We start from the raw sequence: 25,199 nt of genomic DNA, 5'->3' as shown, positions 1-25,199 counted from the left end.
CACAGAAGGCAGGAAGAAGGTACTAACTTTGCTTTCACTACACATTGCTAGGTAGTGTGTAACATTCCTTTCATCCAATGGGAACTTCTCACCCTCTCACCTCGTACAGTGACTCAACATCAGGACTTTACCATATCCACAATCAAATGTTGCATATCTGTTGCAGGAAGGAAGACGTCATATTGTTTTAACCTCGAATTTGACGTGAGGTAGAGTTCCCAACTCATTGGAGAAGAAAATTGATTGTCTCACTATTGAAACTGGGTAAAAATCTGTATGAGATGGACAGTTATAGACAAATCAACTTTACAAATGTACTGTGCAATTTAATTGAACAAATGGCCGATTGATGGATGTGTTGCACCCTTGAGACATCAGATGTCTGTTTAAATGAGCAGTGCAGTTTCCAAGGTATGCTGTTGTGGTCTTCAGTCCTGAGACTGGTTTGATGCAGCTCTCCATGCTACTCTATCCTGTGCAAGCCTCCTCATCTCCCAGTACCTACCGCAACCTACATCCTTCTGAATCTGCTTAGTGTATTCATCTCTTGGTCTCCCTCTACTATTTTTACCTTACACGCTGCCCTCCAATACTAAATTGGTGATTCCTTGGTGCCTCAGAATATGCCCTACCAATCGATCCCTTCTTCTACTCAAGTTGTGCCACAAACTCCTCTTCTCTCCAATTCTATTCAGTACCTCACATTAGTTATGTGATGTACCCATCTAATCTTCAGCATTCTTCTGTAGCACCACATTTCGAAAATTTCTATTCTCTTCTTGTCTAAGCTATTTATTGTCCACGTTTCACTTCCATACATGGCTACACTCCATACAAATACTTTCAGAAACGACTTCCTGACACTTAAATCTATACTCGATGTTAACAAACTTCTCTTCTTCAGAAACTCTTTCCTTGCCATTGCCAGTCTACATTTTATATCCTCTCTACTTTGGCCATCATCAGTTATTTTGCTCCCTAAATTGCAAAACTCCTTTACTACTTTAAGTGTCTCATTTCCTAATCTAATTCCCTCAGCATCACCCGACTTAATTCAACTACATTCCATTATCCTCATTTTGCTTTTGTTGATGTTCATCTTATACCCTCCTTTCAAGACACTATCCATTCCGTTCAATTGCTCTTCCAAGTCCTTTGCTGTCTCTGACAGAATTAGAATGTCATCGGCGAACCTCAAAATTTTTATTTCTTCTCCATGGATTTTAATACCTACTCCAAATTTTTCTTTTGTTTCCTTCACTGCTTGCTCAATATACAGATTGAATAACATCGGGGATAGGCTACAGCCCTGTCTCACTCCCTTCCCAACCACTGCTTCCCTTTCATGCCCCTTGACTCTTATAACTGCCATCTGGTTTCTGTACAAATTGTAAATAGCCTTTCGCTCCCTGTATTTTTACCCCTACCACCTTCAGAATTTGAAAGAGAGTATTCCAGTCAACATTGTCAAAAGCTTTCTCTAAGTCTACAAATGCTAGAAACGTAGGTTTGCCCTTCCTTAATCTAGCTTCTAAGATGAGTCATAGGGTCAGTATTGCCTCACGTGTTCCAACATTTCTACGGTGTCCAAACTGATCTTCCCCGAGGTCGGCTTCTGCTAGTTTTTTCCATTCTTCTGTAAAGAATTCGTGTTAGTATTTTGCAGCTGTGACTTATTAAACTTATAGTTCGGTAATTTTCACATCTGTCAACACCTGATTTCTTTGGGATTGGAATTATTATATTCTTCTTGAAGTCTGAGGGTATTTCGCCTGTCTCATAGATCTTGCTCACCAGATGGTAGAGTTTTGTCAGGACTGGCTCTCCCAAGGTCATCAGTAGTTCCAACGGAATGTTGTCTACTCAGGGGGCCTTGTTTCGACTCAGGTCTTTCAGTGCTCTGTCAAATTCTTCACGCAGTATCGTATCTCCCATTTCATCTTCATGTACAGCCTCCTCCATTTCCATAATATTGTCCTCAAGTACATCACCCTTGTAGAGACCTTCTATATACTCCTTCCACCTTTCTGCTTTCCCTTCTTTGCTTAGAACTGGGTTTCCATCTGAGCTCTTGATGTTCATGCAAGTGGTTCTCTTATCTCCAAAGGTCTCTTTAATCTTCCTGTAGGCAGTATCTATCTTACACCTAGTGAGATAAGCCTCTAAATCCTTACATTTGTCCTCTAGCCATCCCTGCTTAGCCAATTTGGACTTCCTGTCGATCTCATTTTTGAGATGTTTGTATTCCTTTTTGCCTGCTCCATTTACTGCATTTTTATATTTTCTCCTTTCATCAATTAAATTCAGTATATCTTCTGTTACCCAAGGATTTCTACTAGCCCTCGTCTTTTTACCTACTTGATCCTCTGCTGCCTTCAATACTTCATACCTCAAAGCTACTCGTTCTTCTTCTACTGTATTTCTTTCCCCCATTCCTGTCAATTGTTCCCTTATGCTCTCCCTGAAACTCGGTACAACCTCTGGTTCTTTCAGTTTATCCAGGTCCCATCTCCTTAAATTCCCACCTTTTTGCAGTTTCTTCAGTTTTAATCTACAGGTCATAACCAATAGATTGTGGTCAGAGTCCACATCTGCCCCTGGAAATGTCTTAAAATTTAAAACCTGGTTCCTAAATCTCTGTCTTACCATTAGATAATCTATCTGAAACCTGTCAGTGTCTCCAGGCTTCTTCCATGTATACAGCCTTCTTTTATGATTCAAGGTATAGGTCTACAAACCGCAACACACTGCATGACTAGGGTTTCAGAGGCCAACTCCGAATCTAAATCTGGAAGCTGTTATCCCACTGGTTATTTTAAGATCAGTAATTCTCACATTAACTCTAATTCATGAGTGCCACAGGCTTCTGTGTTGAGTGTGGCTGTTTTGCTGGCTGGGATTAATGGTCCCATTGAGACTGTATGGTCCAAGCCTCATTATTATTGTATGTCAGTGACTTGAGAATTTGTTATAACTCTTCCAGTGTTAAATGGTTTGGAATGTTAATTGCAGGGCTCCATAAGGGTAACTGAGTCCTTCGCTCTTAGATATAGCTTCCTACTTTTTGCTAGCGAAACATGCTAGTGAATTTCTGTTGAAGGAGAACTGTCCATCCTTATGCCGAACTACTCCATCACTGTGACATGCTCAATGTGGCTCGGTCTTGTAAATGTTTGTTAAAACTTGGCACTCACTGCAGCCTGAGAAACACTTTCCGTGGCATAGACTGTTCTACACATTTTAAACTTTGCAAAGCCTTTGTCTTATTTAATCTGGATTACCTGATACCTGAGCCTGACTCGTGGATCAGCAGCCCCTTCTTCATTACAGCTGCTAGCTGTGGTTGGTGCCTTTTGGGCGAACCTGATACAAAGCCTCCTCGCAGAGGCTGGGGTTCCTCCACACCTGGTTAGAGATAATCAGTTGCAGCAGTTATGCAATCCACAACTTACCTGAGCATCCAAACTATCACGTCCATTTTCCTGGTAGGGTGATTCCACTACTTCAGAAGAGATCCGTGTCCCAATAGCAGTTCGCGTACAACCCCTCTGACTACCACTTTCCCTCAGCAAAGCCTTTTGAAAGGAAAAATCTGTGACCCTCCCATCCACCTATGGTGTATACTCAACCCAAAGATCTGTCCACATCTATTCATCAGTCAAAAGGCATTGGCAGACACTCTCCATTTTTCAGAATTTGTTCCTTTCAGTCTTTGGTGATTTTCCCTCCTTGGAAAACATTTATACTAACTGCGTAATGGTCAGAGATTAAACTGATTTTAAATACTGTAAATCATAAAATACACTCCCTACTGAGCAGGCGCAATGTATTTATGACAGAGCTTGTGGCTGGTTCCTGGTGGCCTGAGAGACTTTCTTAATATGTAATGAATCCCAGAGTAGTAACAGCAGAAAAGCAATCTGTTCCAGAAACCCATTGATCACAATGCTGACAGATCTTATTTCCAAACTCCATGATACAGGTTAAGGGGGGGGGGGGGGGGGGCATTGTGGTGTTCTGGATCCTGAGTCACATTGAAATTCCAGGGAATGAACTTGCATATCAATTAGCTAAGGAGGCTACCATGATGGAAACTCTAATCAGGACCCAACCTACGGATGAAATTGCATTGAAGATTCCAAGACTGGGAATAGGGAATAGTGTGCATGACCACTGCCAAAGGCCATGAGCAATAAGAGATATGGTGGCAGTTGCAGAGTATTCTCTTTGAACATTTCACAGAGAGTAAATTGTTCTTTGTTGGTTCAATTTTAATCACAGACTTTTCTGACTTGGCCAAATTTTCCGTGATGTAGTCATGACACTCAGCTCTCAATGGGACACATCTTGATAGGTTGCTTCGCTTTCAACCGTTTGCAGCAAACTGTGAAAATTGTGTATGCTGTTTGTATATGCTTATTGAAGGTGTTCACTGTGATCTCGATAGTCACTGTATGGAGATGATGGGGGTGCAGTCCGGTGCATGATCAACCTGGAAGGTTTCAAACTTAATAAGCTTTTGCATTTCTTATTGTTTTAACCTGTGGAGGTTATTTTCTTTTTCCTGCCATTTTAATGATTTTACCATTATATCAGTCATGTACGGTAACCTCGAGAAAACGGGTGGGAGGTGGCAGAGGCCTCTGACTACTTTTGGCTGGTGCGCTCTTCCCCCACCTCAAGATACTTTGTTCCATGTTATGGATGTTTTACCATTTATCTGTCTTATTAATGCAGATTGATTTGTTAAGGATTGATCTGGCTGGCTACTGGTTCCTTCAAGAGGAACACTACAATCTTGTTACCTGTAGTCTTATGACACCCCCCCCCCCCTCCCCCCCCCCCCCCCCCCCCCAGTTCACTCCCATTAATGTAGTCAGATCCACAGACCGTGACGTGTTGAGCAATCCACATTTTGTGATCTGTTGAAAACACTGAAAAATTAATGCTTGTGGAGATCTTACCCGGATAAAAACTGTAGTGAAGTCAGAGATTGGAATACATCCAGCAAATAATTGAGGACATAGGTTGCAGTTGATACACTGAGATGAAAATGTTGGCACAGGAGGCGAATTTGTGGCAGGCCATATCAAACCAGTCAGAAGACATGGCGAAAGAAGGGAAAAAATTTTATTATGTGGGTGTTCTGCCAGGGTCGTGCATTATATTTACGTGAGTATAGACAGTGGTAGGAGAAAAAATAACTGCAATATATATATAGTTCCATGCACATTCCCTGCCCTCACTCAACACACACACACACACACACACACACACACACACACACACACACACACTCTCTCTCTCTCTCTCTCTCTCTCTCTCTCTCTCTCTCTCTCTCTGTATTGATGATACGGCCCAAAAGAGTGGTCAAGTGGAGCTGGAGGACAAGTAAAGGAGTTGAAAGGACAAGGACCAAGGATGAGGAGAGAGAGGGTCACGAGGGCAGGGATACGAATATGTGTGTGAGAGAAAAAGGGGGGGGGGGGGTATGGAGGGGGCCTTACAACAATGCAGTCAGAGGTATGTGTACACAGTTAAATAGAAAATGAGGACTGGCAAAGGAGACAAAAGAGGAAAATCATCAGTGAAGTAATGTGAGGAGTAAATAGCGATGGGAATTTGTGGTTGGGGAGGAAAGGAAAGGAAATGAAATGAGGCAGAAATGGGTGACGGACAGGGGCTGATGGAAGTATAGGCCATTGAGATTATGGGACCAGAGGACATGTTGAACACACAATTCTCACTTGTGCCCTTCTGAGAATATGGTGTTGAGATAGAAGATCCTGAAGACACTGGTTGTAAAGCTGCTATTGAAGCTGACCTTGTTGTGTTCAGTGGTATGCTCTACCTTTGAGTCTGTACTGCCCACACAAAAGATTTTGCGGAAGGTGCAAAACAGTCACACCATAAATCAACTCAGCTGCAGCAATAACACAGTAAAGTGTGACTGAACTATTCATAGGTGCAAAACAGTCACCCCATAAACCAACTCTGCTGCAGCAATAACACAGTAAAGTGTGACTGAACTGTTCATAGATTAACAGCTTTTTATCAATTTTCTATACGTTACAGTGGAAATGCTATTGAAAAAATAATGTTACTGAGTGTTGCACAATGTTTTGAACAGCACTTGGGAATGTGCATGTATTAGAAAAGATCATCTTAATGGAATAGATACTGTTGGGGTGTTTTTTTCACACACACACACACACACACACACACACACACACACACAAATTCATGTTTTAAACGTCCCCGGCATGATAAATAGATTTCTACAGGAGTTACATGAATCAACACCAATCATAACCCTTTTGACTCACTTTTAAAATCAGCATCATGGGATTGTACTTTTGCTGACTATGGGTAGCATTCTAATTTTATAAGAAGCTACATTCAGCTTCTTCTGGAGGTAGTGATCCTATGCTTTCTGTAGAAGCTTCCCATCTACCCTCAATCCTGGAAATCTGTTGTCTTCTGTTTCACCAATTATGCCACCAGCGTTAGAGAATGGAATATCGAGAACACAATTATGTATCAGGAATTAGATGTTCAGTATTTTAAAGCTGTTGAGATACTGAGTGTTGGTTTATTGATTCTCTGACATGAACCTTTAGCAACAACAAAGATAAGGCATTAATGTATGACAAAAAAAGCAGTGATCTTAACCTTGAGAAACAACATATTGTTGTATCTCATTGGGATGCAAGTTTATATCCTATTGGCAGCATAAACCAAATTCCATTTTCACTTTTTTAAATAAGACTGAATTGATGTACTGCCTTTGCCTTAATGACACAAATTTCTACTTTAGTTTGTGCTGTGCTGTGGTCTTTGCAATTAACAACCTTTGTTAAGTCACAAAAATACACAATTGCTACAGTTTTAATCAATAATCTCTGTTGTCCCTTGCAAGGAAGAATTTATTACTAGGTCTGCCAATGAGCCTTTCATAAAACCAAACTGCAAAACTGTTAATAACTTTTGCTCATAAAAAATGTCCATTACCTTTTTGTTCATTTTTAAGAATGGAAGTGTCATGTTTTATTGGCCGGTTTCTGTTTACTTCACCTCACCACAGAATATATTTACCTATATTGATATGTCTGAAAAGATGTGTTACATACCTAATTGAGCAGAATATTAATGGAGATTGTACAAATATCTCCAGTCCTATGATCTCTCAAGTTCTATCAGCGTGATTGAGTAAACCAAAGTTGGCAATTCAGTTTTTGTACAATATTGCTGCGAGTTACCCAGGTTTTGCTAGCTGTGTTACAAGGCAGCGACTACACATAATATCACAGCTCACAGCACGTGAAGACTACCACCACGTCAGTTGCAGAAAAAATGGAATCAATAATTTGACTGGACACTCACAAGTGTCCCAATCTTGTATAGTATTTGACCATAAACTTAGAAATATTTACATTTCAGTTACTTAATAATTGTAGTTGCTCTTTTATATGTCCAAAGCTTGTCATTCACTTAACAGAAAAAAAAATTCTGTAAGAAATATATGAACTTGTAGTTGTGCTGGAAATATTAATTCCTTTTTCAGACAGTATACAAGGAAACAGGATTTGCGTGGAATGTAATGGCTGATGTAGCAGCCAAGGAGGCATGTTCTGATTCTCAGGTAGTTCAGTGTGCCAACTCCCTGCATGCTATAAGCTCGCTCTTGAGCTCCAGGGTGTTGCTTCGGTGGGAGGGTGAGCAGCTTGATGTGACAGACAATAAGCTCTGTCTAGTAAAGGCCACGACGTGGTCATGGCATACCTCCTTCCAGCCATGTTGATGGAACAATGTCCTGCGTACTCGTCTTCACATAGGCAGCAGTCTAATGACACATGGCTTCTTGCTCCATGAGAGGACCCTCCAATGTGTGGTGCTTGTGGTATACAGATAACTGTGCACCATATTTTGTTGGACTGTGTTTTATTTTCCAACCAGCAGGCTGCGGTGGATTTGCAGACGGATCTGCTCTGTCTTTTAAGTAATGTTCAAATGAATGTGATTCAAATTTGAAAGTTTTGTGAACTGTCCAGTATTTTTCTCAAGATTTTAGGAAGATGGTTTTAATGTGTCAACAGAGTACCTGGCTCACCTATATTCTTTGTAAGTAGTCAGCCTTTCTTTTAACTCCCGTATCATTTTATTTGTTTTAATCTCATGCATAGCTACTTTGACTCTCTCCGTTGTTTTAGATCATGTGAGATAGAGTGATTGTGTGGTCGATCGGAATGCATGAGTGTGGAACAATTTTCAAAATTTAGCTACATTTGTTGGAAACACAAAAGATTTGTTTACCTTTGGGAAAGCAGTTATGAAGTGTAACTAATAAGATTTGTTTTAATTGGAGCTTTGGTGGAAGAAAAATAGAGTAAAAGTTGAAAACACACAGAATTTGTTTACTTTTGGGAAAGCAGTTGTAAAGCATAACTAATAAGATTTGTTTTAATTGGAGCTTTGAAAAAAAATGCTATGTCTTCATATTTTTCAGTCTTTAGAAAGTTTTGATTGGATGGAATAAAATGTTTCATTATTGTTGTTGTGGTCTTCAACGCAAAACTAGGTTTGATGCAGTTCTCCATTGTACTCTATCTGGTGCCAGCCTCCTCATCTACGAATAAATACTGCAACCTACATCCATTTGAATCGGTTTAACTGTATTCATCCCGTGGTCTCTGTGTACAAATTTGCTGTATGTAGGACAGGCAGGTTTAGAGAATTTACTATCTAAGAACTGCAAAAGGGGTTTACTGAAGTGGAAACCAGTGTCAGAAAGGATAATAACCACACTTTGTAGAACAATTCAGTGCTATGCAGCTACTGAAGTGGCTGAAGGAGAATTGAAAGATGCATTTTATATGGAGCTAAATGCCAGACCAAAGACCTAAAAATTTTAATGGGAGACTTGAGAACAAAAGTTGGTTCAGAAAACAAAAGATTTGAACACATTGTGGGGATACATGGCTTTGGAAATAGGAATGCACATGGTGAACTGCTGATAGATATGTGCACTGAGTGTGACATAGTCATTGGAGACACATTGTTTACACATGGCAACTCCCATAAGATGGCATGGGTCTCACCAGACCGTGTTACTGAAAATCAGATCAATCACATAGTCATATGCTGTAAGTTTCGACACTCTCTGCTAAATGTCAGAAATAAGAGAGGAGCAGACGTTGAAAGTGACAACTACCTGGTTTTGGCTGAGTTCAGATGAAAGATAGTGGCAAATAAAACCAAACACAATCTCATAAGCAAAAAAATATATGTGGCGAGGTTAAAAGACCAACATATCAAAGAAAGATTTGCCCTTGAACTACAAAACAAATTCCAGGTCCTCTCAGATGAATACTTTATGCAAAAAGAAATTGAAATAGGTTGCCAAAAACCTAAAGATAGCTATCTAGATGTTGGAGAGAACATATTAGGGTTCAGGACACATCAAAGAAAAGAATGACCTGTGATCACAAATCGAATAAAATCAGCTGCAGCAAAGACTGAAACACAAGTTAAATTGTTGTAAGCAAGAGAGCAGAAGATTGAAGTCATAAAGAATAGACGGAGGCAAACAAAAGAGTGAAAATGGAGATAAGGTGAAGTAAAAGAAAATGGATAGAAGAACAGTCACAGTTAAAAGAAGATGCAGCAAGACAGGGAATATAAAAGAGCTGTCCAATATCACCATACCGCTCTCAGTGAAGAACTTAAGACGTGAAGGATGAATTAAGAGCAAGGATGGAGTGATGATTACAAACCAACAGACACAGCTACAGAGATGGGAGAAGCATTTCAAGGAGTTGTTAAATCGCAAAGACAATCAAGAGGAACAGGTGAGGGATGTTCCAGAGGAAGTCCAAGCAGATCAAGATATAAATCTGCAGTGTCGAACAAAGGGCAAAATTAAGAGTGGTTTGAGAGGCGCCACGCCTAGACAGCACAGCACTGGAGCTGTTAAAATCCAATATCAAAAGTACTGTTAAAATTCTCCACCCCTTGCTGAAGTATATTTGGCTCAAAGAGAAATCCCCAAAGGAGTGGAAAAGTGAGTTTTTGGTGAAGCTCCCCCCAAAAAAGGAAATTTGTGGCGTGGTATTACATTGCTGTCAGTGTGCAGTAAGATCATTACCAGAATTGTTTTAACTAGGATTAAAGACGCAGTCAGTATCGACTGCATAAAGAACGGGCCGGTTTTTGGACACAACATAGTTGTGTTGATATTATTAATACTCTTAGGATCATATTAGAGCAAAGCAAGGAATTCCAGGCAACCATGTACCTGGCATTCATTGATTTTGAAAAGACCCTTGACTCTGTGAAACATCAAGTGCTGTGGCAGGTGTTATGGAAGTATGGTATACCACAGAAGATTCTAAAATCATCATCAATCTGTATGATGACTACAGCAATTTTTTACTACACAAGGAAAATCTCTCAGATCCAATAGAGGTAACAACTGGGGTCTGGCAGGGTTCTATTTTGTCACCAGTTCTCTTCCTACGTGTCCTTGACTTAGTTATGGCAAGAGTCACAGCAGGCAGGACACAAAGAATCCAATGGGGGATTCATGAAGATCTGGAGGATTTGAATTTCACAGATGATACTGTTTTATTAGCTCTAAAGCTCACAGATATGAAAGCTAAATTAAACTCAATGAAAAAAGAAGCAGAGATTGCTGTGTTCAAGATAAACATAGGTAAAACAAAGGAAATGACAATAAATTTTGGGAACATGAAAGTGCCACCACCTGTAGGGTAACAACAAGTGGAGATTGTCAATTCATTCCTGTGTCTGAATGGTATGGTGACAGGAGGAGGTAGAGCCAGAGAAGATGTGAAGAACTGCATAAAGAAGACAAATTCTGCCTTTGTACAATTGTATCCAATATGGAGAAACATAAAGATCACAGGCAAAATTAGAATTTGTATTTTTAATACAAATGTGAAGGCTAGCCTTCTGTATGACAGCGAGAGTTGGAAAGTAGATAAAAAGATAACACCACAGTTACAGAGATTCATAAATAGGTGTCTCTGGCTCATAATAATGAGGATCTCTGGAGAAAATCATACCAGGCACCTGTGGAAGGACAAATACATGATAGAAAGTAGAGGTGGCTCGGACATACATTGAGAAAGCCAGATGGAGCAGTCAAAAAGAGGGCATTGGAATGAAATCCCCAAGGAAGAAGGAAGAAAGGCAGGTGTATAGGTACATGGAAGAGGATGGTGGAAGAGAAAGCAAGGAGATATGGCAAGACCTGGGTGGAATTGAGGGAAATGCCCAATGACTGAGATGGATGCCAAGTTCTCCTGGATGCTCTATTCCCCATAGGGGACAAAGGAATTAAGTCAATTAAGTCCATGCTACTCTATCCTGTGCAAGCCTCTTCATCCTCAAATAACTACCGCAACCTACATCCATTTTAATCTGTTTACTGTATTCATCCGTCGGCCTCTCTGTATGATTTAGACCCTCCACACTTCCCTCCATAACACAACTGATAATTTCTTTGTGTCTCAGGATGGGTCCCATCAACCAATCCTCCTTTTAGTCAAATTGTGCAATAAATTTCTTTTTCCTCAGTTTGATTTAGTAGCTCCTCATTAGTTACTTATCTACCCGTCTAATCTTCAGCATTCTTCTGTAGCACCACATTTAAAATCCTCTTCTCTCTTCTTGTGTGAACTGCTTATTGTTCATGTTTCATTTCTGTACATGACTACACTCGAGACAAATGCCTATGGAAAGGACTTCCTAGTACTTAAATTTACATTAGATGTTTAAAAAATCCCTCTCTGTCAAAAATGCTTTTTGTGCTACTGCCAGTCTGCATTTTATTTCCTTTCTACTTCAACCATCATCAATTATTGTAAAGCACAAATAGCAAAACTCAGCTACTGCTTCTAGTGTCTTATTTCCTAATCTAATTCCTTCAGTATCACTTAATTTAATAAGACTTCTATGTTCCATTACCCTTGTTTTACTTTTGTTAATGTTCGTCATATAATTTCTTTTCCAGACATCATTCATTCCATTAAATTGTTCTTCCAAGTTGTCCGCTATATCTGACAGAATATCAGTGTTATCTGCAAACTTTGAAGTTTTTATTTCTTCTGCCTGGACTTTAATTCCTTCCACAAATTTCTCCAGGGTTTCCTTCACAGCTTGTAAATGTACTGATGGATTAAATTTGGGGATAGGCTAAAACCCTGTCTTACTCCCTCAATTAATCCTTCAATTTCATGTCCTTTGACCATTATAACTACAGTCTGGTTTCTGTACAAATTTTAAATAACCTTTTTGCTCCTTGTGTTTTATTCCTGATACATTCAGAATTTCAAAAAGTATTTTACAGTCAACTCTGTCAAAAGCTTTCTTTAAATCTACAAAAGCTATAAACATAGATTTGCCTTTTTCAGTTTAATTTCTAAGATAAGTTGTAGGATCGGTATAGCTTCATGTGTTCCTACATCTCTGTGGAACCCAAACTGATCTTCCTTGAAGTTGGTTTGTACCAGTATTGCATTCCGCTGTAAATAATTTGCATCAGTATTTTGCAAACATGACCTACTTAACTGATGGGTTTGATAACATACACACCTGTAAGCACATTTGGCTTCAATTGAAATTGGTTTAATTACATTATTCTTACAGTATGATGATATATTGCCTGTCTTCTATATCTTACACATCAGATGGAATAGTTTTGTCACAGCTGGCTCTCTTAAGGATGTCAGAAATTCGGAGGTAATATTATCTGATTCAATTTGATTTCATTTTGACAGGGAAACTAAAACAGCTTACGTCTAATCCGCCACTGCCCGCACCGAAACCGAGTTTATTGTGCAATATCGCTCCCTGTAGGCTATATCTAGTAAAGCTAACCATTGCCCTTAAATAGTGCAAGGAGTCCCTTTACCAGTTTTTTGTTAGACACAATTTCTTCAGGTCTAGTTGTCCTGAAGATTCTGTATCTTTTGCTCTCTAATGCCATGCATTTGAAGGTTAGGTGTGATGCAGTTTCTTCGCCCTCATCACAGATCCTACGTTTAGGATCTTCTTCAGCTATACCCATTGTATGTAGGTGTTTTTTTGAAATTCCCATGGCTTGGGCATCATTATCTTATCATGTTTTTGTTTATGGATGTTGGTCCAATATTCTATGTGCTGTTTCCTAAGCCAGTTCCGTAGTTCTAGTTTGATCATAGCCTTGGTGATTGTCAGGACAGGTTCTGGTCCAATAAATGGAGCCATTGCCCCCATCCCGGCCAATCTGTTGGCTTGTTCAATGACTAAGTTGGCCAGTCCCTGCACCTTAGCTAGATCCTTAGCTGCAACCCACTGTTCTACTTCTTCCACCACACTGCGACCCCACAGGAAATCCTAGGTGTAGCTACTGTGGTGTATATCCAGTGCATACCTCTGGGGCTTAGGCCCCAGTTTTTACCATGAACCATTCTGGTACTCACTAGAGTACTTTTCGCCTTGGAGCAGATGCTCTTAATGTGAGGGGTCTATGTTAGTTTCTCATCTAAGGTTACCCCTAGATATTTCACTATCCCCCTTTAAATTCCAACTTGAGTGTTGGATATGCCTCTTCATAAATGGAACCACAATAGTCTTCTTAGGATTAACCCTCAGATCCTGTTTAGTGCACCAGTCTTGCACAATGTCCAATCCTCCTTGTGACATATTTCTAATGTGTCAGTAAATTTGCCAAGTGTTACTATGACAAGGTCATCTGCGTATCCTTGGCAGAAGTACTGTCTAGAATTTAATTCCTCAATGAGTTCGTTCACCACTTGATTCCACAATAAAGAGGACAGAACTCCTCCTTGTGGGCAACCTCTAGTGGTGTTAATTACCATCTTTTCATTCATCATGGTAGCCTCTACCTTCTCCTCCCACTAAGAATGCCCTGGTCCATCTATATATAGTGGTTCTGGTCCCTAGGTCATGCACCTCTGCTTCCCTTACCATGGAATCGAAGGTTGTGTTACTGAAGGCCCCCCTCAATATCCAGGAATATGCAGAGGGCTATTTCTTGGAAGTGAAGTGCTTTCTCCACCTTCCCAATAAGTTGGTGGAGAGCTGTCCCACATGATTTACCTGGTTGATATGTGTGTTGGTTTGAATGTAGAGGGGCCCTAATTAGTCTCCTCTTCTCAATGTATACATTAAACAGTTTTTCCAATGTTTTGAGAATGAAGGAGGACAGACTGATCGGTCTCATATCCTTGGCCTTGGTATGATCAATTCTCTCTGGCTTTGGAATGAAGACAACCTTCACTGCCATCCAAGCATTGGGAATGATTCCTACTGCTGGGCTAATCCTGAATAACCTGCATAGGACTCTTACAAGAGTCTTTCCTGCCTGTTGCAAGAGAGCTGGAAAGATTCCATCTGGCCAGATAACTTGAATGGTTGGAATGTTCCCAGCGCCCATTGGACGTTATTGAAGTCCACACACTCCTTGGCCGATTCCAAGTCCTCTCTTCGAGTGCCTGAGAACCATTGTCTCTCCGGGATCACATTCTGGTCTGTGTTGTCCGGCAGAGCATAATGAGGAAAGTGAGGTTTGAGGAGCTGTTCCAGCATCTCATGTGCTGTCTTTGTATATTCCCCATTCTCCTTCCTCAACGTACCTCCTGGATTGGTTGGTACTCTAGTGAGGATTCTGTGAAGTCTGGCTTGAGCGGCCACGCTGTCCACTTCCTCACAGAATGCTTTCCAGGATGCCTTCGTTGCTTGTCTGATTGCAAGGTTGTAGTTTACAAGGGCCTCACGATATTTTTCCCATTGTCCTGTACGTCTCACAAGGTTAACAGTCTTTGTACCTGTTTTCTTTGCATTTCCAAGTTATTATTCCACCAAGACACACTCCTGTTTGTGCACTTCCTGTTGATTGTGCAGTTGTCGTGATATGACGTCCCTATGGCAGAGGTAACAGCCTCTGCTTCTTCCTCAAATTCTACTGGCTTCCTTATCGAGGTTTTAATTTCCGATAAGCCTAAGTCACGGTCCCTCCTATATGTCTCCCAGTCTGTTTTCCTGGGATTCCTATAGGTCATGGTCTGTCTGATTCCCATTTCAACCTTGAATTTGATGTACATGTAGTCCTATGAGGATGGCTCCAACACCACATGCCATTGTTTGAGGTAGCTACCCATTGTCATGAAACCAAAGGTTATGTTAATTACTTCTTCCCTTCTGCCATACCTGGATGTACCTGCCCCTATTCAGGACCTCCAAGTTGTTAGCTAAAAGAAATTCAAGAAGGTACTCACCTCTACAGTTGGTGTCCTTGCTGCTCCACACTAGGTTGTGTGCATTGGCATCACATCCCACCAACAGTTGGCCACCTTGCCGATGGCAAGCCTCTACCAATCTCCTCACCTCCAAAGGAGGAGGAGAGCTGTCTTCGTAAGGAAGGTTTGCTGAGGCCAAAACAATTTTCCTCGTGATACCTTCCTCACATTGCTGCATTCTAATGGTCACTAGGTCCCTGGAGCAGAAATCTATTATTGGCATCATGAAAGAAATTCCATTTCTTACATAGATGCATGTTCTGGAGTTTCTTAGATTTGTAGCATAAATCAGCGTACCTCCAGTGACACCAAGGCACAATATACCCCCTTTATATAAATAGGTTTCTTGTATCAGGGCCACGTCCACTTCCTACCTCCTCAGGCAGTGGCTCAGGTCATCAGAGGCCCCTTTACTGTGCTGCAGATTAATCTGCAATTCCTCCAGTCTCCGTCTTGCTGCCATGATTACCTTTGAGGTCTTTGATAACCCTGATGGTGACCTGCAAGAACCCTAAAAACAATTTCAGGTTTTGCTCTCGCATCGTCTTAAGGGACTTTTCTCTGACCTCCACTACCAGGGTTCGTCCTTCCAGTACAACCTTCTGGTTGATCACTCTCCAGTTTTCTGTCGATACTTTTGGGTTCTGGGGGCCCCTATTTTCTCAAACAGAGTCTTAAGAGAGGCATCCTTAAGGATCTTTCGTACCCATATCGATACCTTTGCAGTCTTAAGAAACTCTGCTGCCGTCTTGGCCAGCAGCTTCGCATCTTCCCACAGGGATATCATGGGCACCTTGTCCTTAAGCCATTCCATTGTGTGCACCCCGTCACAGACAAAAATGAGGGCACCACGATCTAGATAGACCCTCCTGATGTTGGGTCCTGGACCAGCATCCCCCCTAATCTTTTCAAAGAGGGCCATCTGTACAGGTTCCTTCTGCTGTGAGGTGATGGCCACCAATAGATAGCCTTCCTGGATAACTGCCATATTAAAAACACAGGCTGTAGTACTACAGGTCTGTTTCCCTATTTCTTGCCTCGGTTTTTCCAGGGCTCGCTTATCCAGGGAGGAGGGAGTCTTAGATTCCTCCCTTATCCTCTTGCTGCCTGTCTTCGACGTTGTGGGGGGTCTGCGTATCCTCTTCAACCTGGGACAGTTAGTTCTTGGGGTTCTTAGGTTCAAGTCCCTTTAATTCCCTCCACTTGTCTTTAGGAAGCCATTCTTTCCCTTCCTTTTTGTTCTGTTCCCTGAGTAGTTTCCTTCTCTGGGCCCCAGACAAGGCTTTAATCTTGATCTGGTCCAACTTCTCAGTTATGGTTACCACTTCTGGCTCCGGTTTAGACCCTGATTCAGTAGTGGGAATACCTTCCATTGGTCCTGACCCCAATGTTTGGGTGTCTAAGATCTCAGTTTGCCCCTCAGTATGTTCAGATGCCATATTTGTTTTCAAATGTGACAGTATACATGTGATGTGTTACGACAGCGAAAGGAACCTGTGACCACTGGAGGTACTCTAGTTTACTTATTTTATGTTTACCATTAGATATAAGTTTAAATTTTTGTCAGAAGAAATCCATTTTCTGAAATAGTGTCTTGTTTCTCCACTAGGCAGTGCCACAAGTTCCTCCAAAAAATCGTAACACAAAACACACACACACACACACACACACACACACAAATGTCATACTAACATGATGATGGAGGTTTAAACCTTTGAAACACGTTGTGGAAATAAATAAAACAGTGACTGATAACAGTAAACTTGTTGTTTCATTTAATGTCAATAACAGACACGGTAAAGCCTAACCTAAAATGTTCGCATTCAAATACACATCTTTCCATGTGCCACGCACCCCTTGGCACAGATCGCATCACACCTTGGGTTGGAAAGGGAATTGGGTATTGACTAGGAGAGGATAGGGAAGATGGGACATTGTGGGACACTCTTAGTCTGATCCATCAGCTGAGTCCTTTCTGGCAGTAGGTCCTCTACCTTTGGCATAGCCCTCAGCTTCACGCAGATAAGCAAGCCTCTCCACCCGCACAGACAGTGCTTCGTCAAGGTGATGTCTCCCGGAGAGGTAATATAATCTACTCCAAAGGCCGTGTTTTGATGTACATAATTATGTTCTGTCAAATTCTTCTTGCAGTATTGCTTCTCCCTACTCACCTTAGTCTACTTTTCTCTTTATGTAGCATTATCTTAAAGTTTGTTTATTATAGAAAAAATTGAAACTGTGCTATATAGGTGAGTAATTTACAATATCTACAAGCACCAAGGAGTGACAATGAAACCAACTGCTCTAACTTGTTGCTAAATAAGTATTTGTTCTCCTCTATAGAGCATAATAGCCAGTTTGAATCTTTGAATGTGTGGTGTCTGTTCTTTCGGATATGTCCGAAAGCACAGACACCACATGGAATTTGCAACTGTGACACTTTGTATGTAAACTGAAGTTGGAGGGGGAGGGGGGAAGAGAAAGGAAAGGGAAGGGGCTACTGATGACAGCTGCATCGGGACATTACATGGAATCGGTGACGACGGGTGAAAATTTTTACCTGACGGGAGTTTAAACCTAGGATTTCCTGCTTACTAGGCAAGCGCATTAACCACTGCGCCGTCCAGGAGACAGTGTTATTGCAACAGCATGGACTATCTTGGCACGCCTCACAGCCAGCCCACATTTCCACCGAGCGGCACCTATCCGCAGTCCCATGTCAGTTTCCTCCGTGCACGCTACTCTGAGATTCCCGCAGATTTCGTACGATGTCCCATTGCAGCTGACATTAGTAATCCTTTCCCTTCCATTCCCTTTCCTTTCCTTTCTCCCCCCCCCCTCCCCCTTCCACCTTCAATTTACATATAATTTGAATCTTGATGGGGGAGAAATTGTCACCAGTATTTAGCCAGCAATTAAGAGAGTTGGCGAGACCAGAGTTTCTGTTCAGATTTTGTGTTAAACACCATATTTCCCTGTCATGCCCCATGAATTGAGGGCACATGACACTTTTGATGATGATTTCTCTACTGGATTAGTGTATTAAGCTCATTAGGCCACACGAACTGTTACGTAAGAGAAGTCTTTGTGCCAGCACAAGTTTCAGCTGTCCCTTTCATTCATCCATAACGACACAGCAACACACTACAGTGCAATTACTGATCAGAGGGATACACAGAAAATGAAGCACACCTGACACTTCATAACAGTGTGAAAGAAGGCAATGTCAAACCATTTCTGTAAACACTTTGTTCATGATGTTATTGTGAGATTCCTGCAACACTCATTTCTATGACAGTTGTGGCGTGTTTTGGCACAGGCTCCACAAGACACCAAAACCATCTTAGTAAGCATCTTGATCCATGAATGCTCAACATAAGCCCCTCATGTTGGTTTGGTGCATATCTGGCTAGTTGTGCCTTCTTGGATGTGTCAAATAGAATTGGTCATGTCAGACAGGGCACACACAAAAGTTATGTTTGCAGAATGTTCATCAAACCATTCCTATGCAGAACATTTCTCATGGAGAACAGCAGTTTGGCAAAAAGTACTTTAAAAATGGACACAGTCTTGGCCGAAAAATCATTTATTGTGTGATAACCAGTTTCAGTCAGTTTTTTACCATCCTCAGACCTTCATATCATGATGGTAGACACTGGCAGTGGATGGAGCGGGTTTTGCAACTCCATGAGGAATTGATGTTAGTGGAGTTGCAACAGCCACTCCATTCACTGCCACCAACACCCACTGCATTCACTGCCACCACGTACCGTCATGGTATAAGGATCTGAGGTTGGTCAAAAACTGACTGACACTGGTTACCACAAAATAAAAGTTTTTGCAGTCAAAACTGTTTGTGCCCATTTTTAGAGTACATTCTGATGCAGTTCTCAAGCATCAGAATGGTGTGTTCTCTTGCAATGGTACAGGTCACCTGCAGGTGCTGTTGCCAAACAAATGAGTGCACATTATTAGATAAAAGTTTCTTGTATGATTTGTCAATAGATGATTGCAGACTTATCAGGGCTCCATTTCAGCAAATATAAACATCCCACACATGAGAATACCTTTCGCACAAGTCAGAATTGTGCTATCTTGGTAATTGGGATCAGGGCCTCCAGTAGTAGTTGACATACTCACAGCCTGCCATCAGTGTTTATTTATGTGTACTACAGCCTATCAGCGTAGGTAACTTTCCTTCGTACTTTTAGCATCCAGTGCCCCTTCCTCATGCTAGTCTCTACCCTGTCCTTCTGTGACATGTGGCGAACAGACATATACATATAGGTTTGTGGCTCCAGAGTGTCGCAGTGATAACATTCAGAATAATAGTTGGTCACTGGTTTTTATTGTTTTTCCATCACTGCATTCGTGAGTTATCGTTACAGTGTGGCCCATTTATTTGCTGTTAAAATGTGCAATTATCGACAGCGGCATGTGTCACGTACTTTTTGTTGCCTACGGCAATTGTAGTTGACGGTTGTGGTAATCCATAAATATAGGTACTCGTGGTACACCCTTGACACAGTTGTACGTGGGAAGACTAAAGCCTGCAGGACCTCAGAGCTGGAGTACATACGACATGGCCGCAATCAAATACATTGATTGCGTGCGCTTCTTGCCCATTCTGTCCTCCATTGTCACACTGATGCCATTACAAAGTCTAATGATATTCATCATAAGACGTGTCGAACTATTCTAACCGTTGTAACAATAGCAGCTATCTTTTATTCAGTCTTTCTTGAGTGGATATTCTCTTAGATCAGTGCATCCGGTGGAAAAAAAATCATGACTTTGTTTTACACCTTTCTATACATGAACTATAACCAAGAGCTCATTACCTATCAGTTTCACCGTAGCCGTTAAAATGTTCACAATAAAGGACGCCGAAGTGAAAGGAGGAATTGGAGCAGTTTTGCAACCCAAAGCACTATTTATCCTGCCCTTTTCTTTCTTCAACGTCAAAGATTTTGTTGTTGCACACAAACAAGTGGTTTGGAAAGAGTTATTCGTTTACGTGTGTCTCTGTGTTGTCTATCTTCAAAAATTGTGCCATTTCAGTTGTTTCAGCATCTGTGTGACACTGTCATTTGGATCAAATAAACCTGTAACCATTTGTGTGCTGCTCCTCTGTGTATACGTTCAGTATTCCACGCTAATCCTATTCGGTACGGGTCGCATACACGTGAGTAATTTCCTACAATGATCGCACTACTGATTTGTAAGCAGTCTCCTTTGTAGACTGATTGCATTTCCGTAGTACTGGTGTTCTATCAGTAAACCTAAGTCTGCTACCTGCTGTACCAACGACTGAACCTCTGTAACCATTCCATTTCAATCCCTGCAAAGTGTGACACCCAGATACTTGTATGAGTTTACCGATGCCAACTGTGACCCACTGATATTATTTTACATAGGCCACTATGTTTCTTTTTTTTCGTTTTGTGAAGTGCACAATTTTAAATTTTGGATCATTTAAAGCAAGTTGTCAATCTTTGCACAACTTTGGAATATCATCAAAATCTGACTGAATATTTGTGCAGAATTGTACAGACGGTACATCATGTGCGAAAAGTATGAGGTTACTATTAATGTTGTCCGCAAGGTCATTAATATTCGGCATTAACAGCAAGGGACACAACACATTTCCCTTGGGTGCAACCGGACTTATTTCTACCTCTATCGATGACTCACCATCCAACATTCAAGATACAGTAACTTGCAGTGTCCTCCCTACCAAGAAATCCTCAATCCAGTCATAAATTTCGCCAGGTACCCCATACGATCGTACTTTTGATAACAAGCGTGGATGTGGTACTGATTAAAATATTTTTCAGAAATAGAGGGGTACTGCATCTACCTGACAGCCTTGATCCATGGCCTTCAGGATGTCGTGTTAGAAAAGTGCGCTGTGTTCTCGAAATCTATGCTATTTGGCATGGAGGAGGCCATTCTCTTAGAGATACCTCATTATGTTTGAACTCGGAATATCTTCTAAGATTCCACAATAAACGGATGTCAAGGATATTGGATAGTAGTTTTTTGGACCACTACTTCTGCCCTTCTTGTAGACAGGTGTGACGTATGCCTTCTTCCAGGTACTAGGCACGGTTTTTTGTACAATGGATTGTAGTTAACAGAGAGACTAACTTAGTCACGAATTGGGTATAGAAAGGATTCCGTCACACCCTGTGGCTTTGTTCAGTTTTAATGATTTCAGCTGTTTCTCAGCGCCACTGACAATAATACTTATACCAGTCATCCTTTCAGTGGTACGAAGGTTAAATTGGGGCAGTATGCTCGGTTTTCTTTTTCAAAGGGACGTTTGAAAACAAAGTTAAACATTTCTGATGTTTACTACTCACAATTTTAGTTCTTGTCTTGTCCATGAATTAATGGACTGACCAGAGGACCATGTGGATATGCATGTGAATAATTATTCTGATGTCCATGCTCGCTCGTGATAGATGTGGGTGGAATGCTTAATATGTGGTACTTTGAAAATTATTTGTTGCTGCGTCTGTACTTCTCAATTATACACAAGATTTATGCTGTACATCTGCCCTTCTTGTATGAAACGTTTCTTGAACATGCGTGCGTCCTCAGTTTCGTCCATCTTCGGGCTATCGCTAAATAGTGCTCGCAGACGTGAATTCGCAGTTTCTTCACAGTCGGGGTTACGGCCAGAGTTGTCAGGCGGGTCACGTCAACTCCTTGTGGCGATCACGCCACTAGAAGCATTTGGCACGGCGGCCACCAGGTCGCTCTGCCGGCAGTTGCCTGCCCGCTGGCAGTGGGTTTCTGCCGGCTGCTCGCGCCGCAACTGCCTGCGTCAGTCAACTTGCCGAGCATCAGGGTCTCTGCACCATAGGTTGTCAGTGGTGTGCGTACGCTGCGCTGACGCTGATAATAAACGAGCTGCAAGAATACTTCAGTGTACCCCATTTGGACAATGAACAGTTTCATAATAGTATGAAATTAACATATTAGCCAAATTTCCAAATACTTTTAACACGTCTCTCACAACATATTACCCCAAATGGCAGGAATTTTAGAAGCGTTTCTATTGTGTGCTGTCATATCGTGGCTTTTCTTCAAGTGGTGAGTGAACTCATGCTGTAATTTGAACATACAATATTTTACATTTTAAACTAAGCCTTTCCGGGCATAATAGGCGTGCAAAGATTTTTACGTTCTTCAGAGAACATTACTGTTTTTACGACTGCAGCTGGCTTTTGACATTTCCCTGCATTTTGACGCGCGCTCTGCTCACCATGTATAATCAGTAGCAACAATAGAGGATTCTGTAACGTAAAAGGTGCGCTAATTCTTTCAGATTTTGCAAACTCTTTTGACAGTTGGTTCAAAGTTCTTTTAAATAAAACTTACTCACTTTTAACATGAAACTAAATCCTCATAGCAGTCGTAGTTTTTTACGTGTCGTCGTTTTTCTTCCTTTCCATTTTTAATTAGTATTCCCCTTGCCGATTTTTGCATTCGGTCGTCTATCATTTTGTTTTTACGAATTTTGTTTACCTACTACTTTCTCATGTAAGTTATGTAATCGTCATAAAATACAAATCTGACAAGTCTACTGGAAGAAATTATTACGGGAGTTCCACAGGGCTCGATCATTGGCCTTCATGTTAATGATTGCTATTTTGTTTGATTCAGAAGGCAAATGACACAAGCATTGTTATGAAGCTGAGAAAATAAGCATAAGTAGAGAAAGTAGCAAATGATGAATGTGTGAAAGTTACCGACTGGTTTTACACAGATGTACTAGGTTTAAGATTCGAAAAAACACAGCTCATCCAGTTTTGTGCTTTCAGAAATATACCACTCCCTGTTAACCTGATACACAACAATAAATAATGAGGAGGGCTGAACATTCTAAGTACTTAGGTGTGCATACAGAAGAAAACTCAAACTGGAAAAAACCGCATAGGATACCTGTTAAAGCGTTATGATCGATTACTTTTACCATAAGAATTGTCAACTTTTAGAATACTGTAGTCAGTAAGTTAACATATCTTGAATATTTTATTCGCTGATGTCTTACAGGATATAATATGGAGTATCTCGTCTCTTGGCAAAAAAGTACCCTTTGCACAAGAGAAAGTAATTAGAAGTATATGTGAGATTCACACACGTACATCTTCAAGTCATGTTTAAGCAGCTGCGAATATTAATCACAGCCTCACAGTAAATTTAATGACTTACGAAATTTGTCATCAAAAGCCCTTATGAATTTCAGAGTAACAGAGATACTCCCAAGTACAATACTAGAAGGAAAAACGATCTACGTTGCCCCGTAATGAATCTAACATGGGCACAGAAAGTAGTGAAATATGGAGCTATAAAACTCTTTGACAGTGTACTCATGGAAAAAAAAGTTTGACACATAGCTGAAGTGTTCTCTTTAACAGCTTCCATAGAGGAATTCTTGAATAGCAATAATTAGTCATTTTTACAGAAAAAAACAATAAATGGCCAGCATGTAATGATATATATATATATATATATATATATATATATATATATATATATATATATATATTCACCTTTTTTATATAAATATGTTTTTATGTTTGTTCTCTTGACACTTTCCACATCATAACGTGTATCGTATGATCAGTGGAACAAGTTAAGTAACTACTTTGGCACTCGTTGTTTTCCAGTGAACATACAGAACGTCGACATAATTTTGCATGTGGTTGAACACGTGCATTAACAGAGTAGAAGGTATCAGTTAGAGATATTTTACATTCGTATTGGAGAATGTGTGATGCTTGCATTTTCGGGAATTTGTTTGAATCTCATACGGCCTGCAGTGTAGACAGACAGACGTAAAAATGCCTTCCCTTTTATAGTGACTTACGCCCATTGTTACAGCAACAGCGTTTGGAGGACCATGTACTTTTTAAGTCAACACGGGCTTTGAAATACAGCTTCTTAAAGCGAAAAAGACTTAACGAAATGTTACACACTTTCAGGTATTTGAATATGCGCAGTTGCAAAAAGTTTGTGTCAATACTTCCTTTCTTCCTAGTATGCAGTGTGTGTGTGTGTGTGTGTGTGTGTGTGTGTGTGTGTAAGAGAGAGAGAGAGAGGGGCGGGGTCAGCGTATAGAGCAAGGTTTAAATGTTCATATCGAACAAAAGTCGACACTTATCGAAATAAAAGGTTTAGGAGATTTGATAAGTTAAATCAACTTTCCCACAAAACGTGTGGCACGCCTGTAGAGAATTAAAGATGTGATAGTGATGACATATTGCATGTAACGATAACACGAACTAAGTTGACATGAAATCAGTGTGTGTGTCTTAAACTTTGACTCTTTTGATTGTCGTATGCGGTGTGTGAGAGCACGTGTTATCTAATAGCGACGGCTTTCACTTTCGAACTTTTTTCGGAAGTTGTTCTCTCGCAATCAAATTTGAGAATTCGTGGGAGGGTAGGCGGAAAGATGCAAAGAAGGAATGCAGTACATCCCACATTAGAATTTTTTTTCCATCAACTGCGATTATGGAAAAATATCCACTTGTAGCTAAGAAAGTGCGCATCATTATTCTGTCCACTTTTTGCCCTTGTCACTTGTGGGAAGTCGCTCCTTGTTTTTGGATTTGTTTGGTATAGCTTCATTTCGTCTTCAGTTTCGATGTTGAATGTTTTCTTTGATCTTATGGAATGAAACCTATAAAATATCAAAAGACGGAATAACATACTGTCTGATGAAGACACCAGAGTTATGTCGTGTAAATGCCAAACCTGTAATTTCAAGCCGGCCGCGGTGGCTGTGCGGTTCTAGGCGCTGCAGTCCGGAACCGCGGGACTGCTACGGTCGCAGGTTCGAATCCTGCCTCGGGCATGGAT

At 40.8% G+C, this 25,199-nt stretch overlaps 1 protein-coding gene across 2 annotated transcripts in view; it reads left to right on the top strand.

The window, feature by feature from the left end:
* LOC124787624 (glycerol-3-phosphate acyltransferase 1, mitochondrial) overlaps window positions 1-25,199 on the top strand; it is a 401,021-nt gene that overhangs the window by 52,642 nt on the left and 323,180 nt on the right. Inside the window, exon 1 of one of the 2 annotated variants that reach the window (XM_047254382.1) lies at window positions 22,111-22,424. The exons of the other annotated variant lie outside the window; for it this stretch is intronic. Within the exon in view, the coding sequence (XP_047110338.1) occupies window positions 22,363-22,424 (62 nt within the window). The 5' untranslated portion in view covers window positions 22,111-22,362. Of the gene's footprint in view, window positions 1-22,110; window positions 22,425-25,199 lie in introns of those variants that run through there. 2 annotated transcript variants of the gene reach the window in all.

This window comes from Schistocerca piceifrons, chromosome 3, assembly GCF_021461385.2.
Source record: "Schistocerca piceifrons isolate TAMUIC-IGC-003096 chromosome 3, iqSchPice1.1, whole genome shotgun sequence".
Lineage (NCBI taxonomy): Eukaryota > Metazoa > Arthropoda > Insecta > Orthoptera > Acrididae > Schistocerca > Schistocerca piceifrons.
The sequence above is the reverse complement of the archived record's forward strand: the minus strand, read 5'-3'. Positions and strand labels throughout refer to the sequence as shown.